Source organism: Lithobates pipiens, unplaced genomic scaffold (genome assembly GCF_037356315.1).
Source record: "Lithobates pipiens isolate NorthernLeopardFrog02 unplaced genomic scaffold, aLitPip1_a1.2 Scaffold_23, whole genome shotgun sequence".
In the NCBI taxonomy this organism is placed as follows: Eukaryota; Metazoa; Chordata; class Amphibia; order Anura; family Ranidae; genus Lithobates; species Lithobates pipiens.
In genome coordinates this window covers 25,697,133-25,716,827 of record NW_027507785.1, presented here as the reverse complement: position 1 = coordinate 25,716,827, position 19,695 = coordinate 25,697,133, and the positions used below count along the sequence as shown (strand labels likewise).

At 47.5% G+C, this 19,695-nt stretch overlaps 1 protein-coding gene across 1 annotated transcript; it reads right to left on the bottom strand.

Annotated features, from left to right (window-relative positions):
• Positions 1–18,082: 18,082 nt before the first annotated feature.
• Positions 18,083–19,287, bottom strand: LOC143926927 (odorant receptor 131-2-like). The gene has a single exon (XM_077450961.1). The coding sequence runs from the start codon at positions 19,255–19,257 to the stop codon at positions 18,328–18,330; it is 930 nt and encodes a 309-aa protein (XP_077307087.1). The 5' UTR covers positions 19,258–19,287; the 3' UTR covers positions 18,083–18,327.
• Positions 19,288–19,695: the final 408 nt, after the last annotated feature.

Below are 19,695 nucleotides of genomic sequence, written 5' to 3'. Positions count from 1 at the left end.
AATCCTCCGTTATTTGTGTCTCACACGCTCCCCCTCCCAGACACTGCAGCTTACAGCTGGAAGGTTTTAGCAGCAGTGGCAGTGTTGTCAATCATGATAGCAGTGGGCATGACTAGGTGGGGTCAGGTGCTGATTGACAAGCTATAGGATTTTGAATCAGCAATGACAATTATAACCACGCCCCCCCTGCAATATCCTTTCCTCCATCTGTAGCTCAAGAATGAGAGTAGCAACAGTACATCATGTCCCACAGCACTCCAGCGCTGCAGCACAGGTGCATCGGGGAAAACCGACCTTTCAGTAAAATGTTTTAATGGCCTTCCACTTTACCCAGCATGTGCCTGCCTGAGTTATCACCAGCGTGTGAGAGATAACATCAGCATCAGTGGGAACTCCAGCATAAAAGAAGAAGAGACTCTGGTCTGCTCCAACAGGGATGCTGTTCAGGGATGCTGTTCCTCCCCAACATATGGATGATACCCCCAAAAATACATTCATATGTATGACCCCCAGAGGATCATATCTCCCCACTGACTGACTTCTACTACACGGATTAAATATGTTGGATGGCTGGACACAGGACATGTTTAAAAACTTTGTCTTCTAAATATATACACTGATCAGCCAAAACATTATGACTAACCACCATAGCCCATCAAGGCATGGACTTCGCTAGACCTCTGAAGGTATGCTGTGGAACCTGGCACCAAACCCTCAGCAGCAAATCCTTTAAGCCCTGTAAGTGCCCTGTAATTTGCGCAGTGGAGCCTCCACGAATCGGACTTGTTTTTCCAGCACATCCCACGGATGCTCTTTTGGATTGAGATTTTGAGAATTTTTAGGCCAAGTCAATACCTCAAACTCGTTGTGTTGCTCCTCCAACCATTTCTGAATTCATCAGACCAGGCCACCTTATTCCATTACTCTGTGATCCAGTTCTGATGGTCACATGCCCATTGTAGGCACTTTTGGCTGTGGACACGGGTCAGCTTGGGTACCCTGACCAGTCTATGGCTCCCTATCCCCATACATCACAAACTTGTGTGTTCTGGAACAGGGGCGGACTGACAACTCATGGGGCCCCGGGCAATAGGAGATTATGGGGCCCCCAGGCAATCAGAGATTATGGGGCCACATAGTATGCACAAACACACACACAGTATACAATCACACACACAGTACACACAGACATGTTTCTATTGGCTGAGAAGGTACTGGAGAGGTGGGGCAGCTATAATCTCGGGATTTACATACTGTCCCTGGTTTTACTGAGGCTGGCAACCCTGATGGGGCCCCCTAGTGGTCAGTCCGCCCCTGTTCTGGAACCTTTCTATTGGAGCCATCATTAACTTTTTCAAGAATTATGAGCTTATGAGCTACAGTAGCTCTTCTATTGGATCAAATTACACAGGCAAGCCTTCCCTCCCCACACACATCAACGAGCCTTGGCAATCTATGTCCCTGTCACCCTTCCATTACGGGTGCATGGGGACACAGATGGGTAAGGGCAGAAGGAGGAGGAGCAGATTGAGCCCTCTCCCCTCTCCCATTTGTGTGTGTGGGGGGGGGGGGGGGACTGTACTAACTCTGGGCAGTGTGTGATTGAGTGTCAGCCCCTGTACACACGGTCGGACATTCTGCCAACCAAATCCATCGGATCTTGTCCGAAACTGTTGCATACACACGGTCGGACTAAGTTGTCGAAAAATCCGATCATTCAGAACGTGATGACGTAATTTTGTTACGATGGGACTAGTAGCCAATAGCTTTGATGTAGGAATTTGATCTGAGCATGCGTGGCACTTGGTCCGATCAAAATTCTCTACACATGATCGGAGTATGTCCGATCGAACCAGTTGGTCGGAAAATATTTCCAACATGTTGGAAAATTGGGTCCGACGAATATTCCGACGGAATCAGTCCGATGCATACCACACACAGTCGGATTATCCGACAACACGGTCCGATAGGACACATTCCGTCGGATTCTCCGACCGTGTGTACAAGGGCTCACAGACACTTGGGTTAGGCAAGTGCAGTCAATCCGCAGATGGTTGGCAACCCTGGGGATTAGGGTTTGTCCAGTCCCATGTGCACGCCTATACACCCAACGTTTGTGGTTACTCAGGGAGCCACAGCATAGGTGTGCAAAGACTATTGCCTTAGGGTGTGCACCCTAGGGTTTAAACACACATACGTACACAACATGTGTCTGTGTATACACATACTGTATAACAGTTTAAACTTTTCTGGGAAGGCTGTCCACAAGGTTTAGGAGTGTGTCTATGGGAATGTTTGACTATTCTTCCAGAAGCGCATTTGTGAGGTCAGGCACTGATGTTGGACAAGAAGGCCTGGCTCGTAGTCTCAGCTCTAATTCACCCCAAAGGTGTTCTATCAGGTTGGGCTCAGGTCTCTAGTCAAGTTCCTCCACCCCAAACTCGCCCATCCAAGTCTTTATGGACCTTGCTTTGCTTTGTGCACTGGTGCGCAGTCATGTTGGAACAGGAAAGGACCATCCCCAAAGTGTTCCCACAAAGTTGGGAGCATGAAATTGTCCAAAATGTCTTGGTATGCTGACGCCTTAAGAGTTCCCTTCACTGGAATTAAGGGGCCAAGCCCAACCCCTGAAAGGCAACCCCACACCATAAATCCCCGTCCACCAAATGATTTGGTCCAGTGCACAAGGCGTGGTACATAAAGACTTGGATGAGCAAGTTTGGGGTGGAGGTATGCTGACGCCTTAAGAGTTACCTTCTCTGGAACTAATATTTTTTTTAGGGCCAATTTAGACAGAAGCCAGTTAACATCTGATAGCAGCATATAAAAGCAGGTTCCAACAGTTTTCTGCATAATAATCCATATTAAAATGTTTTTTCTTTATTACAACTGTTTAAATAGAGCAAATAGTTTACACAGCACATTCATTTCAGTTACTGCTCTCAAGAAGCTTACAATCTAAGGTCCCTATCTAACATGCATACATACCAGGGCTAGTTTGAAAAGGGTCCTATTAACCTACCAGTATCTTTAACGTGTGGGGGGAAACACATGCAGGCAGACTGAGAACATGCAAACTCCATGCAGATGTTGTCATGTCCAGAATATGAACCAATGAGCTCAGTTCTCCAAGGCAGAAGTGCTCACCACTAAGCTAATGTGCCGACCAAGAGTTTAAATAAAAGCACTCTGTCCTACCTGCAAGCAATGTGAACATTTCTTTTGATTAGAGATGTTTAGTGCCTTCTATGAAGGAAAACTGGAAGGGGTGTGGGCAGATTTAGTGTCCCAGGTTCCGTGGCTCCAAAGGGTTTTTGTAAGATGGAAAAACACACATGTAGCCATCTATCGGTGCATGCTTTATATCCAGATGTCAGGTTTTGTTGGTTAGGCAAATAAAAGTATACTTTGTCAATTGCAAACATGGTACAACATTATTTTATGATACAGAAAATGAAAACAGTATTGTTGAATTGTAAGGCTCGGTTCACAACTTCCAGTGTGACTTTGCATTGCGACTTGATGCGGCTTTAATGTGACTTCAATGTTTTGCACCTTTGGCTTGGTCTTTAACCACCTCGCGCCCGCCCTATAGCCGAATGACGGCCGTAGAGCAGGCGCGTTCGTCCGGGAGGCCGTCCCTGGACGTCCTAATGTTTACTTCCGCAATGCGCGCCGCCGCGGGCACGCATCGCGGAAGTTCTGTGTTCGCCGTGTCCCCCGGGGACAGGCAAACACAGATCGCTGTAAATGGCCAATCACAGCGGCCGTTTACAGCGTGATCGGCGTGTCCAATGGGAGATGATCTCATATGTAAACATATGAGATCATCTCTCAGCGCCGCTCTCCCTCCTCACACAGACAGTGTGAGAGGGGAGAGATGAACGGCTGCAGCGGCAGCCGTTCTGCCTCGAGTTGAAAAAAAAAGTAAAAAAAAAAAGTAAAAAAAAAAAGTGCCATCCTCCCCCAGCAGTGCCATCCTCCCCCAGCAGTGCCATCCACCCCAGTGCCATCCACCCCAGTGCTACCTGCCCCCAGTGCCATCCACCCCAGTGCTACCTGCCCCCAGTGCCATCCACCCCAGTGCTACCTGCCCCCAGTCCCAGTGCCACCTGCCCCCAGTGCCACCTGCCCCCAGTGCCACCTGTTGTCAGTGCCATTTGTCCCCAGTGCCATCTGTCATCAGTGCCACGTATAAGTGCCATCTGTCATCAGTGCCACGTGTCATCAGTGCCACATAGTGCCATCTGTCATCAGTGCCACGTATTAGTGCCATCTGTCATCAGTGCCACGTATCAGTGCCATTTGTCATCAGTGCCACCTGTCAGTGTCACGTGCCATCTGTTGTCAGTGTCACGTGTCATCAATGCCACTTATCAGTGCCATCTGTCATCAGTGTCACGCATCATCGGTGCCATGTATTAGTGCCATCTGTCATCGGTGGCACGTATTAGTGCCACATATTAGTGCCATCTGTCATCAGTGTCACGTGTCTTCAGTGCCATGTATTAGTGCCACGTGCCATCAGTGCCACGTGTCATCAGTGCCACATATTAGTGCCATCTGTCATCAGTGCCACATATTAGTGCCATCTGTCATCAGTGCCACGTATAAGTGTCATCATTGCCACGTATCAGTGCCATCTGTCATCAGTGTCACGTGTCATTGTCCTGGTGCTTCAAAAGTGTAATAAATAGTCAACAAGTTAGATGTGTAATTTATGTTCCTAGAACACATGATGGCGCTACCTGCATGTTGGGCCTCTCTATGTGGCCAGGCTGTGAAAAAGTCACACACATGTGGTATTGTAATACTCAGGAGGAGTAGCAGAATTTTTTGGGGGGTGTCATTTGTGGTATACACATGCCACGTGAGAGAAATAACCTATTACAATGACAATTTTGTGGAGAAAAAAAAATGAAAAATCTTAATTTTGCAAAGAATTGTGGGAAAAAAATGACAACATCAAAAAGCTCACTATGCCTCTTACTAAATACCTTGGAATGTCTACTTTCCAAAAAGGGGTCATTTGGGGGGTATTTGTACTTTCCTGACTTGTTCGGGTCACAAGAAGCGAGATAGGCCACCAGTACATCAGATGTGATAAATTTTGTGCGATTCGCACCACAGCTTGTAGACTCTCTAACTTTCACAAAGACCAAATAATATCCACTAATTTGGGTTATTTTTACCAAAGATATGTAGCAGTATAAATTGTGGCCAAAATTTATGAAGAAAAATTAATAATTTGCATAATTCTGTCACAGAAACAAAGAGATGATGTAAAGTAAACTAGAATTAATACCTCTCCCCATATGTGGATCCTATGTATGGCTGGCTGTAAAGCTGAACTCAAAATAAATACATACACATATTGTCCAATCACTAGGGATGAGCTTCGTGTTCGAGTCGAACGTACGTTCGACTCGAACATTGGCTGTTCGTCCGTTCGGCGAAATCCGAACATTTTGATCCGTTCGCGTCAAATTCGCGTGGCCACAATGCACTGCGATGGCGCAGTGCATTGCTGGCTCATGATTGGCCAAGCATGCACTGTGACCCCGCATGCTTGGCCAATCGCAGCGCCAGCAGCGAGGATAGCTCAGGCTGTGTAGTGCACGCCCCACACTATATAAGGCCGCCATCGCGGCGGCCTCGTGTAGTGGGTTGGCGTCTGAAGCAGTGGGTGTTCTGTGTACCTTCAACACAGTACACACCGATCGTTTTCGGCCGATTTTCTATCTTACTGTTGTGTAGTGGTTATTGTCTGCGTGCCCTGACCGCAGTATACACCGCTATATTCACCTCACCTATATAGCTAGTGATCTATCCAGGGGTCAAGTCCTGGGAAAAAAAGTGTGGGAACTCCCACCCAAGATCCATTCCCCCACCAAAAAAAAAAAAAAAAAAAGGTACGCTCATATGCATATATACTTCACAGAAAATACAGTACAACATTTATTGTAAAGTGCCAGTTTACAAAAACAAAATAACTTGTCAAACAAAACAATCAACACAATGGGTGATGATCTTTCCCTCGCAGGGAATTTCTACCACAAATACACCCTGTTCCAAATTCTGTTACACAGCCCATTAGAAAATATCCCACAAACAGGAATAAGTATTGGCAGAGTATTGAAGAGTATTGGCAGGGTATTGCAGAGTATTGATAGGGTATTGCAGAGTATTGGCAGGGTATGTATTGAAGAGTATTGGCAGAGTATTGGCAGGGTATTGCAGAGTATTGGCAGGGTATGTATTGAAGAGTATTGGCAGAGTATTGCAGAGTATTGGCAGGGTATTGCAGAGTATTGGCAGGGTATGTATTGAAGAGTATTGGCAGAGTATTGCAGAGCATCGGCAGGGTATGTATTGGCAGGGTATTGCAGAGTATTGATAGGGTATTGCAGAGTATTGGCAGGGTATGTATTGCAGAGTATTGGCAGGGTATTGCAGAGTATTGATAGGGTATGTATTGTAGAGTATTGATAGGGTATTGCAGAGTATTGGCAGGGTATTGCAGAGTATTGGCAGGGTATTGCAGAGTATTGGCAGGGTATTGCAGAGTATTGGCAGGGTATGTATTGGCAGGGTATTGCAGAGTATTGATAGGGTATTGCAGAGTATTGGCAGGGTATTGCAGAGTATTGGCACAGTATTGCAGAGTATTGATAGGTTATTGCAGAGTATTGGGAGGGTATGTATTGTAGAGTATTGGCATAGTATTGTAGAGTATTGGCAGGGTATGTATTGGCAGGATATTGCAGAGTATTGATAGGGTATTGCAGAGTATTGGCAGGGTATGTATTGCAGAGTATTGATAGGGTATGTATTGTAGAGTATTGATAGGGTATTGCAGAGTATTGGCAGGGTATTGCAGACTATTAGCAGGGTATTGCAGAGTATTGGCAGGGTATTGCAGAGTATTGACAGGGTATGTATTGCAGAGTATTGGCAGGGTATTGCAGAGTATTGATAGGGTATTTATTGCAGAGTATTGCAGAGTATTGATAGGGTATGTATTGCAGAGTATTGGCAGGGTATTGCAGAATATTGATAGGGTATGTATTGCAGAGTATTGGCAGGGTATTGCAGAGTATTGATAGGGTATGTATTGCAGAGTATTGGCAGGGTATTGCAGAGTATTGGCAGGGTATGTATTGCAGAGCATTGGCGGGGTATTGCAGAGTATTGATAGGGTATTGCAGAGTATTGGCAGGGTATTGCAGAGTATTGATAGGGTATTGCAGAGTATTGGCAGGGTATTGCAGAGTATTGGCAGGGTATTGCAGAGTATTGGCAGGGTATTGCAGAGTATTGATAGGGTATTGCAGAGTATTGATAGGGTATTGCAGAGTATTGATAGGGTATTGCAGAGTATTGATAGGGTATTGCAGAGTATTGGCAGGGTATTGCAGAGTATTGATACTGATAGGGTATTGCAGAGTATTGGCAGGGTATCACAGAGTATTGATAGGGTATTGCAGAGTATTGGCAGGGTATTGCAGAGTATTGATAGGGTATTGCAGAGTATTGGCAGGGTATTGCAGAGTATTGATACTGATAGGGTATTGCAGAGTATTGGCAGGGTATCGCAGAGTATTGATAGGGTATCGCAGAGTATTGATAGGGTATTGCAGAGTATTGGCAGGGTATTGCAGAGTATTGATAGGGTATTGCAGAGTATTGATAGGGTATTGCAGAGTATTCGCAGAGTATTGATACTGATAGGGTATTGCAGAGTATTGATGAGTATTGGCAGGGTATTGCAGAGTATTGATGAGTATTGGCAGGGTATTGCAGAGTATTGATGAGTATTGGCAGGGTATTGCAGAGTATTGGCAGGGTATTGCAGAGTATTGATAGGGTATTGCAGAGTATTGGCAGGGTATTGCAGAGTATTGATAGGGTATTGCAGAGTATTGATAGGGTATCGGAGAGTATTGATAGGGTATTGCAGAGTATTGGCAGGGTATTGCAGAGTATTGATAGGGTATTGCAGAGTATTGCAGAGTATTGATACTGATAGGGTATTGCAGGGTATTGCAGAGTATTGGCAGGGTATTGCAGAGTATTGATAGGGTATTGCAGAGTATTGATAGGGTATTGCAGAGTATTCGCAGAGTATTGCAGAGTATTGATACTGATAGGGTATTGCAGAGTATTGATGAGTATTGGCAGGGTATTGCAGAGTATTGATGAGTATTGGCAGGGTATAGCAGAGTGCAACTTACACACTAGTGACTAACCTGGTAGAGAAGGAGAAGTAAACTGGAAAAGTGCAGCGTGTGGCCCCAGGAGGCCAGGACTGACTGGCACTGGGTAGAGGGGAGGAGGGGGGGGACAGTCCGGAACTCCGGATCCAAGCAGGCGCGCAGCGTGTGTCAGCCTGCCCACTGACTCGCGCCAGTGCGTGCCCACGTGCACGGCCGAAGTCATGTGACCGGTTGCTAGATGCGGAGCGGCCCCTGCCTAGCAACCAGTCACTCGGCGGCTGAGGAGCGGCGGCGAACTACACGCTGCATAGCCTCAGCCCTCAGGTAGCTAATGGGAACGGCGTTCCCGCTGTGGGAATAGTACGGGAACGCCGTTCCCATGCGTTCCCGCAGGACTCGAGCCCTGGATCTATCTTTAATAATAGAGCTTGCAGTCAGTAGTGTTAGGAGATAGTGCGTGCTGTCTGCGTGCTCTGTACCCAGTACATACCGCTATATCCACCTACATAGCTGTTCTCTATTTGAGCCCCATTTGCCATCTGCAGGAGTTATTGGAAGTTGTGTGTGCCTCCAGCACAGCACAGTATACATCTGTATATACCCCTTTATCTCTGGTGTTCTCTGGTTATTGTCTGCGTGCCCTGACCGCAGTATACACCGCTATATTCACCTCACCTATATAGCTAGTGATCTATCTTTAATAATAGAGCTTGCAGTCAGTAGTGTTAGGAGATAGTGCGTGCTGTCTGCGTGCTCTGTACCCAGTAGTGTTAGGAGATAGTGCGTGCTGTCTGCGTGCTCTGTACCCAGTACATACCGCTATATCCACCTACATAGCTGTTCTCTATTTGAGCCCCATTTGCCATCTTCAGGAGTTATTGGAAGTTGTGTGTGCCTCCAGCACAGCACAGTATACATCTGTATATACCCCTTTATCTCTGGTGTTCTACAATAAAGGCATCTGCAGGAGTTAGTGGGTGTTGTGTGCCTCCAGCACAATATACACTACCCAACTGCTGTTTTACCCAACTCCCTTCAGGCCATTACCATGTCTGGAAGGCCAGCAAGGAGAGGCAGACAGGCGCGAGCCCATAAAAGAGGGCAAGCAGGCTCTGTGTCTAGAGACAACAGTGCTGGTCGTGGACGCGGTGCATTGTCATCAGCACGTGGCCATGGGACATGCTTGTCTTTCTTTTCGGCAGCAACATGAACCGCAACATGCCAACGACTTGGTAGAGTGGATGACCAAGCCCTCTTCATCCTCCTCATCCTCTCTCACCCAGTCTCAGGGTAGTAGCAAAGCAGCTGCCAACGCATCGTCTTCCCTCCTCTCAATGTCATCATCAGTGACTCCTTCCCTAGACCCACCACTTCCTCCTGAGGAGTCTCCTGAACTCTTTGAGCACAGTGTTGGGTACATGCTCCAGGAGGATGCCCAGTGTTTTGTGGGCTCTGATGATGACACTCAGCTAGAGGAAGGCAGTAGCGTGAGCGCAGACAGAGGGGATGCTCAAGAAGCACAGCAATCTGGCAGTCATGTTCCACAAGCTGCAGCATACTGCCAGGTTTGCTACAGCGATGAAGAGGGAGGGGATGATGAGGGCACTGACACCACGTGGGTGCCTGGAAGGAGGGAGGAGGAGGAGGAGGAGGAGGAGGCACATGTCCAACGAGGCAGGATGCCCTCCGGGGGCCAGCTTAGGGGCAGCACACCGACTGAATCACACCGCAGAGCTCCGCCTGCGCAGAGCGCTTCCTCTGCGCGTTATTCTAAAAGTTCTTTGGTGTGGGCCTTTTTTGAGACGAGTGCATCAGATCGCACCGCTGCTATTTGCAACATATGTCTCAAGCGTATCTCACGTGGCCAAAACATCAGCCGCTTGGGCACCACATGCTTGACCAGACATATGTTGACCTGCCATGCAGCTCGTTGGCAAGCGTACCTCAAAGACCCACACCAAAGAACAAAGTGGACCTCTCCTTGCTCCTCATCAGCTGGCATCTCCAACCCCACTAGACCTTCAGTCCTCTCTGAAACCTGCTCTGAGAGGAATGAAGGTGTAGAATTAGGTGTGTCACAGCCAAGTGCTTCCGGGAACTCTGCTAGCGGTACACCCACGTCCGATTATAGCAGGCAAATGTCCCTGCCCCAGCTGCTGGACCGGCGGAAGAAGTTCACTCCCAGCCATCCACATGCCCAGCGGTTGAATGCTAGCTTGGCTAAATTGCTAGCACTTCAACTGCTGCCTTTTCAGTTGGTAGACTCGGCCCCCTTCCGTGAGTTTGTACAATGTGCGGTTCCTCAGTGGCAGGTCCCCAAACGCCACTTTTTCTCACGGAAGGCGATTCCGGCTCTCTACCGGAATGTGGAAGGCAATGTCCTTGCCTCGCTGGACAGGGCGGTCAGCGGTAAGGTGCATATTACCGCTGACTCATGGTCCAGCAGGCATGGACAGGGACGTTACCTGTCTTTCACGGCCCATTGGGTCACTCTTCTGGCAGCTGGGAAGGATGCAGGACAAGGTGCAGTAGTGTTGGAGGTTGTTCCGCCACCACGCCTCCAAAATGCTACTATTGGTTGTGACACACCTCTCTCCTCCACCCCCTCCTCTTCTTCTTCCTCCATGGCCTCTTCCAGTGCTCTGTCCTCAGAACCAGCGGTGCTCCGTAGGCGTTCCAGGGGCTACGCAAGTACGCAGGCAAAACGATGCCTTGCTTGCGCTGGTTTGTTTGGGGGACAGGAGCCACACTGGGGCGGATGTTTTGTCAGCTCTGCAGGGGCAGGCCGAGAGGTGGTTGACGCCACGCCAGCTTAAGCCAGGAATGGTGGTTTGCGACAATGGCACCAACCTCCTCTCCGCCCTCCGACAGGGACAACTGACCCATGTGCCCTGTGTAGCTCACGTCCTTAACCTGGTGGTGCAGCGGTTCTTGGGCAGGTACCTCGGCTTACAGGATGTCCTGAAGCAGGCCAGGAAAGTCTGTGTGCATTTCCGCCGATCATTTAATGCCTGTGCTCGGCTGGCTGAGCTCCAAAAGGAGTTGAACCTGCCCAAGAACCGCCTTATATGTGACATGCCCACCAGGTGGAACTCAATGTTAGCCATGCTGCAGTGGCTGCACACGCAGCAGAGGGCCATCAATGAGTGCCTGTGCGACTACGGCACCAGGACAGGGTCAGGAGAGCTCGGTTTTTTCTCACCACGCCAGTGGGGCATGATCAGGGATGCATGCACTGTCCTGTCACCGTTTGAGGAGGCCACAAGGATGGTGAGCAGTGACAGTGCATGCATCAGTGACACTGTACCTCTTGTCCACCTCTTGGAGCATACGCTGCGTGGAATAATGGACAGGGCACTTGAGGCAGAACAGAGGCAGGAAGAGGAGGACTTCCTTGCCTCTCAAGGCCCCCTTTATCCAGACAGTGTTCCTGCTGTGCCACCCATCACACAGGAAGAGGATGAGGAGGAGGAGGAGGAGGAGGAGGATGATTGTGTCAGCATGGAGGTGGAGGCTGGCACTCAGCATCAGCAGCAGCAGCAGCAGCAGTCTTGTAGGGATGATTTACAGTCCCAAGAAACACGTGGACTTGTACGTGACTGGGAGGAGGTAGCTGCGGATCATGTTGTCCTTAGTGACCCAGAGGACTCCGGACCGAATGCCTCAGCGAACCTACGCTGCATGGCCTCCCTGATCCTGCAAAGCCTGCGGAAGGATCCTCGTATTCTTCGGATCAAGGAGAGGGACCATTACTGGCTGGCCACTCTCCTTGATCCACGGTACAAGGGTAAGGTTGCCGACCTTATCTTGCCATCGCAGAGGGAGCAGAGGATGAGACATCTCCGGGAGGCCTTGCAGAAAGCTCTGTGCAACGCGTTCCCAGAGACTGGGAGGTCACAAACTCCTGGTCCTGGACAACGTGTTGCTGAGGCATCAGTCAGAAGGAGCGGTGGAGAAGGTGGCCGTCTGACTGATGCTTTCAGACAGTTTTTTAGTCCGCAGCCCCAAGGTATGATCGGTTCCAGCACCCATCCCCAGCGTCTGATTTACATGGTGCAGGAATACCTAGGGGCAAGGTCAGACTTGGACACCTTTCCCACCGAAAATCCTCTGGCTTACTGGGTCTTGAGGATGGATCACTGGCCAGAGCTTGCACAGTATGCAATTGAGCTACTGGCCTGTCCTGCATCCAGCGTTCTTTCGGAACGCACCTTCAGTGCTGCTGGTGGCTTTGTTACCGATCACAGGGTGCGCCTGTCCACCGAATTAGTTGATCGACTGACCTTCATCAAGATGAATCAGTCTTGGATCACCCACAGCTACCAAGCACCTGAAGCTGATGTAACCGAATAATTTTTTTTGAAATACCATATCCCTTCAAGACTGCCTATGCTGATGCTGAGTGACTGTCCTGTTATGTTGATTGTCTATCCTCTTCCTCCTCCGCTGATATGTTGGAAGAACATTTCTGGTTCTGGTTGATGCCATCAGCCCAATTTTTCTGCCCCTGTTTAACAGGGGCGTTTAAGTACAATTTTTGATGCAATGCTTTGCAGCAGGGCTAATTCCTGCAATCAAACAAGAGTATATGGGAGAGGTTGCAGTGTGGTGGCACCAACACCAGTGCCTAAGGCCCAATTTTTCTGCCCCTGTTTAAGAGGGGCGTTTAATTACAATTTTTGATGCAATACTTTGCAGCAGGGCTAATTCCTGCAATCAAACAAGAGTATATGGGAGAGGTTGCAGTGTGGTGGCACCAGCACCAGTGGCTAAGGCCCAATTTTTCTGCCCCTGTTTAACAGGGGCGTTTAAGTACAATTTTTGATGCAATGCTTTGCAGCAGGGCTAATTCCTGCAATAAAACTAGAGTATATGGCAGAGGTTGCAGTGTGGTAGCACCAGCACCAGTGCCTAAGGCCCAATTTTTCTGCCCCTGTTTAACAGGGGCGTTTAAGTACAATTTTTGATGCAATGCTTTGCAGCAGGGCTAATTCCTGCAATAAAACTAGAGTATATGGCAGAGGTTGCAGTGTGGTGGCACCAGCACCAGTGCCTAAGGCCCAATTTTTCTGCCCCTGTTTAACAGGGGCGTTTAAGTACAATTTTTGATGCAATGCTTTGCAGCAGGGCTAATTCCTGCAATAAAACTAGAGTATATGGAAGAGGTTGCAGTGTGGTGGCACCAGCAGCAGTGCCTAAGGCCAAATTTTTCTGCCCCTGTTTAACAGGGACATGTAATTACAATTCTTGATATAATATTTCACAGGAGGGCCCCTTCCTGTGCCCACCCAGAGTAACGGTGAGGACTTATAGTGTTGTGGCACCAGCACCACAACCACCAAAGGTCAATTTTTCTACCACTGTTCAACAATGGCATGTAATTACAATTCTTGATATAATCGTTCACAGCAGGGCGCTCCAGCGCCCACCAAGAGTCACTTTGAGGGCTTACAATGTTGTGGCAAAACCAACACCTTGTTCCGCCATTTCTGCAGAGCATATAGGGCAGGCCCCTACTTTCAAACATCCAATTTACAAACATCTCCTACTTGCAAACGGAAGGAGACAACAGCAAGTGAGATGAAAAAAGATGGACGACAAAACAAATTATACAGGGGTGATAACCCTTCCCTATGTTTTCCAAAAAGCTTAAAAATAGTTTTTTTGACTGGAGCTACACTTTAAAAATGTACCAGTTGAAAATTACAAACAGATTCAACTTAACACAACAAACCTACACAGTCCCTGTCTTGTTTGCACCGCCTGTATACTGCTGTTCTGAGTATATAGGGCCTGGGGGCCACACGCATTTCCTTTTTTTAATATGGGTACCGGGTTCCCCTTAATATGCGTACAAGACCCAAATAGGCTGGTAATGGGCAGGGAGGGCTACCCATGCCATTTTTCTCAATGATTTTCAACCATATTGCAGGAACCAGATATAACATTAAAACCGCAAGCAGTTTTAAATGGTGTTATTTCCGTTTAATGTCATTTTGTGCAGGGACTGTTCTAAACACGGGAAACACGTGGCACTTCACAGGCATACTACAGACACCCCCCAGGCACCATATTTAACCACTTTCAGACCGGACCATTTTGCTGGTAAATGACCAGAGGTCTTTTTACACTTTGGCACTGCGCTGCTTTAACTGGTAATTGCGCGGTCATGCAATGTTGTACCCAAACAAAATTTGCGTCCTTTTCTTCCCACAAATAGAGCTTTCTTTTGATGGTATTTGATTGCCTCTGCGATTTTTATTTTTTGCGATATAAACGTAAAAAGACCGCAAATTTTGAAAAAAAATGATATTTTCTACTTTTTGTTATTAGAAAAATCCAATAAACTCAATTTTAGTCATACATTTAGGCCAAAATGTATTCAGCCACATGTCTTTGGTAAAAAAAAAGTCAATAATTGTATATTTATTGGTTTGCGCAAAAGTTGTCACATCTACAAACTAAGGTACGTTTTCTGGAATTTACGCAGCTTTTAGTTTACGACTGCCTATCTCATTTCTTGAGGTGCTAAAATGGCAGGGCAGTACAAAACCCCCCCAAATGACCCCATTTTGGAAAGTAGACCCCCTAAGGAAATTGATAAGAGGCATGTTGAGCCCATTGAATATTTTATTTTTTTGCCTCAAGCGATTGAATAATGACAAAAAAAAAATTTTTTTTTTTTTTTTACACAAAGTTGTCACTAAATGATATATTGCTCACACATGCTATGGGCGTATGTGAAATGACACCCCAAAATAAATTCTGCTGCTTCTCCTGAGTATGGGGATACCACATATGTGGGACTTTTTGGGAGCCTAGCCGCGTACGGGGCCCCGAAAACCAAGCACCGCCTTCAGGCTTTCTAAGGGCGTAAATTTTTGAGTTCACTTCTCACTACCTATTACAGTTTTGAAGGCCATAAAATGCCAAGATGGCACAAAACCCCCACAAATGACCCCATTTTAGAAAGTAGACACCCCAAGCTATTTGCTGAGAGGCATGTTGAGTTCATGGAATATTTTATATTTTGCCACAAGTTGCGGGAAAATTACAAACTTTTTTTTTTTTTTTTTTTTTTTTAACAAAGTTGTCACTAAATGATATATTGCTCATGCATGCCATGGGCATATGTGAAATGACACCCCAAAATAAATTCTGCTGCTTCTCCTGAGTACGGGGATACCACATATGTGGGACTTTTTGGGAGCCTAGCCGCGTACGGGGCCCCGAAAACCAAGCACCGCCTTCAGGCTTTCTAAGGGCGTAATTTTTTGATTTCACTCCTCACTACCTATTACAGTTTTGAAGGCCATAAAATGCCAAGATGGCACAAAACCCCCACAAATGACCCCATTTTAGAAAGTAGACACCCCAAGCTATTTGCTGAGAGGCATGTTGAGTCCATGGAATATTTTATATTTTGCCACAAGTTGCGGGAAAATTACAAACTTTTTTTTTTTTTTTTTTTTTCACAAAGTTGTCACTAAATGATATATTGCTCACGCATGCCATGGGCATATGTGAAATGACACCCCAAAATAAATTCTGCTGCTTCTCCTGAGTATGGGGATACCACATATGTGGGACTTTTTGGGAGCCTAGCCGCGTACGGGGCCCCGAAAACCAAGCACCGCCTTCAGGCTTTCTAAGGGCGTTACAGTTTTGAAGGCCATAAAATGCCAAGATGGCACAAACCCCCCCCCAAATGACCCCATTTTGGAAAGTAGACACCCCTAAATTTAGGGGTACACTAGTGAGACTAGGTAATAAATGGCGGGTGCCCTGAAACTATAAAAAAATAACTAACCAACCAGCGTCACCTGTAACAGTTATATGGTGATCACTGGTGAAAGGGTTAACTAGGGGGCAATTAGGGGGCTTTATGCGGTAGTATATGGGGGTCCCTGGCGCTATAAAAAGCTGCAGCGAACCTAAATACCTACCTGCCTAACTAGCGTCACCTGTGACACTAATACGGCGATCAGAAAAACGATCGCTTATTAGGCTGGGTTCACACTGGAGCGATGCGGGAACGCCACGAATGCGCGGCGGGTTCCCGCATCGCATGCCTCCCGGCGGCAGTTCACACTGCCCTATGCGAACTGCTGGGAGTGTCAGTGAAATGTTACTGACACCCCCAGATCAGTTCGCATATCGCAGTGCGATCTGCAAACTCGGATCGCATGGTGTGAACACCCATGCGATCCGATTCTGCTGCGGGCCAAAAAAAGGGTCCCGTGCGAATTTGCGGCGGGTGCGGCGGGTGCGGCGAATGGCTGAACTCGAATCGCACAGAGATCGGATGTGATTTGCACTGCAGTGCGGTGCGAATCACATCCGTTCTCATAAACCGCTGCAATGTGAACCCAGCCTTAGTGACACTGGCGACGGGGGGTGATCACGGGGTTAAACCTTTATTGGGGGGGTTAGGGGGGTACCTTAGAACTAAAGGGGGCTAACCCTAACTGCCCTAACAGTTATTAGTCACAAATGACACCCGCCGGGTGATCAGGGGGTTAAACCTTTATTAGGTAATAAATGGCGGGTGCCCTGAAACTATAAAAAAATAACTAACCAACCAGCGTCACCTGTAACAGTTATATGGTGATCACTGGTGAAAGGGTTAACTAGGGGGCAATCAGGGGGCTTTATGCGGTAGTATATGGGGGTCCCTGGCGCTATAAAAAGCTGCGGCGAACCTAAATACCTACCTGCCTAACTAGCGTCACCTGTGACACTAATACGGCGATCAGAAAAATGATCGCTTATTAGGCTGGGTTCACACTGGAGCGATGCGGAAACGCCGCGAATCCGCGGCGGGTTCCCGCATCGCATGCCTCCCGGCGGCAGTTCACACTGCCCTATGCGAACTGCTGGGAGTGTCAGTGAAATGTTACTGACACCCCCAGATCAGTTCGCATATCGCAGTGCGATCTGCAAACTCGGATCGCATGGTGTGAACACCCATGCGATCCGATTCTGCTGCGGGCCAAAAAAAGGGTCCCGTGCGAATTTGCGGCGGGTGCGGCGGGTGTGGCGGGTGCGGCGGGTGCGGCGAATGGCTGAACTCGAATCGCACAGAGATCGGATGTGATTTGCACTGCAGTGCGGTGCGAATCACATTCGTTCTCATAAACCGCTGCAATGTGAACCCAGCCTTAGTGACACTGGCGACGGGGGGTGATCACGGGGTTAAACCTTTATTGGGGGGGTTAGGGGGGTACATTAGAACTAAAGGGGGCTAACTCTAACTGCCCTAACAGTTATTACAGTCACAAATGACACCAATGCAAAAAAAAAAAAAAAAAAAAAAAAAAATGACATTGGTGTCACTGTGACTGGGGGGCAGGGGTAATTGGGGGGGTGATCGGGGGGTAAAGGGGGGGTGTGAGTGTGCCTGGCATGTTCTACTGTGTGTGTGAGTGTTGGTGCAACTTACTGATCCGCTCTCCTCCGTGTCGGAACGAAAAATACCGACACGGAGGAGAGAATACATCACTTCCTCTCCTGTGTTTACATTACAGGAGAGGAAGTGATGTCACCGGGGATTTCTATTCGTCGGGAGCGATCGCGAGGGGGTGGCCATGAATGAATGGCCGTCCCCTCGTCCGGGATCGCTCCCGTACGAATACCGACCGCCGCAGGCACCGGGCGGGGGCCCGATCGGGCCCCCGACCCGCGGGAGGCAAGGGACGTACATGTATGTCCTTATGCCTGCCCGTGCCATTGTACCGACGTACATCGGCGTGCGGCGGTCGGCAACTGGTTAAAGGAATATTTCACTTTTTTTTTTTCACTTTAATCGTCATTAAAATCAGTGCTCCCGCCAAAACGGCCATTTTTAAAAACATTTTAGGCATTGACCCATGTCCCCTGGGGCAGGAGCCAGGTCCCCAAACCCTTTTTAGGACAGTATCTTGCATATTAGCCGTTAAAATTAGCACTTTCCATTTCGAACGTTCGAGTCCCATAGACTTCAATGGGGTTCTAACATTCGTTCGAATTTGGGGTCCGTTCGAAAGTTCTGGTGTGAACCGAACCGGGGGGTGTTCGGCTCATCCCTACCAATCACATGCTAAGGTTGTTTTTTTCCATATATGAAATTCTATTAAGGTCCCTTCAAACAAATAGGGGTGCAAATGTTTTGAGTGTGTTTACGGAAAACATTATCTCTTAGCCCATAAATTAGAGGACTGATGAACCTTGGAAGACACATAAAGAAGAAGAAGTTGACTGATGGAACAAAGGCGTAGTTGTTTCTCACGTAAATTTCTGTGAAAGTGGAGGAGAAGGACGTCATGCACAAGAAAAGCTGAAATGCGTGGAGCAGGACTGTTTTCCCAGCCTTGAAGGCAGAAGATTTGCTGGAACTTATTTTGAGGGCAACCATCATGACCTTAATATAGGTGTATCCGATTATGAGTCCCACCATGGAGAAGCTGAGGATGAGGACCAGAGATCTTATGGTGCTTTGTACTTGGTTCTTTGAAAAAGAGAGCCAGTTACATATCATATTGAGAGAGTAAAAATCTCTGCTAACAGAAAAATTCATAGCGATAAAGTCAACAGCATTGGGGACTAACCCTAAAACCCACATTAGAACAATCATATAGTTACACCAGCGGACATTGCAAGTTTCCCCATGTCTTAACGGGTAACATATGGCTGTGTACCGCTCTATGGACATAATGGCAAGGTTGTAAGGTGTGACCCGAAAGGAGGACGTTGTAATGGTACTTAAGGCATAGCAGACTGGCACTGGCATGTATAAAAGGTAAACAGAAGAGACAAACATAAAAAATGAAATGAGAAGGTACAACGTATCATTGACGAGCATATGGATAAAAAGCACACAACGGGCCATTTCTTGTAGGTGTGGTGAGGTGAGGTAGACATGGAATATCATGGCCAACCAGTGGTAGAAAACTGTGAAAGATAGCACAATCAGGATCAAGACGGTCACCCTTACAATTTCTGTTGTATTATCAAGAATGGGTCCTTGCGTTACATTACTGTAAATGGTTGAGAGGTTGACCATGGCTCTGTGGTTGCAGATCTTCTTCTGTCCTTCAGGCTTAAAAAGAATAAAAGGATTAATGTGAAATGATAGCTTGTAATGCTTAACCCTACATAAATTATAATCATTTTTTTCAATACACATGTTGATGACATAATTTCAAAGTCAACCGGTTATGAGATTCAAATAAAATGCAGGGAGCTGAGATTTACAGTATATGGTTCTACCACACAGGACAGTCCTCCCTGACCGGGCAGGACATCTGATTTTTCTCTGCTACTGATAAATTACTTATATTGATCCAGTCCTCCAGCCTGTGACTGGACAGTGTAAGGAGAAAGCCAACTGGTATCAACACTCAGCTATTCATCTCCTATCAGCATGCTTTTTCCACTACAGCAACAAAGATTGGCTTCTTATGTTTTTTCCGCTCCCTTCCGCTTTGAGCGTTGGTGTCCA

Excerpts from the sequence above, each read along its gene's own strand:
- LOC143926927 (XM_077450961.1), bottom strand. The coding sequence starts at position 19,257 with ATGGTCAACCTCTCAACCATTTACAGTAATGTAACGCAAGGACCCATT.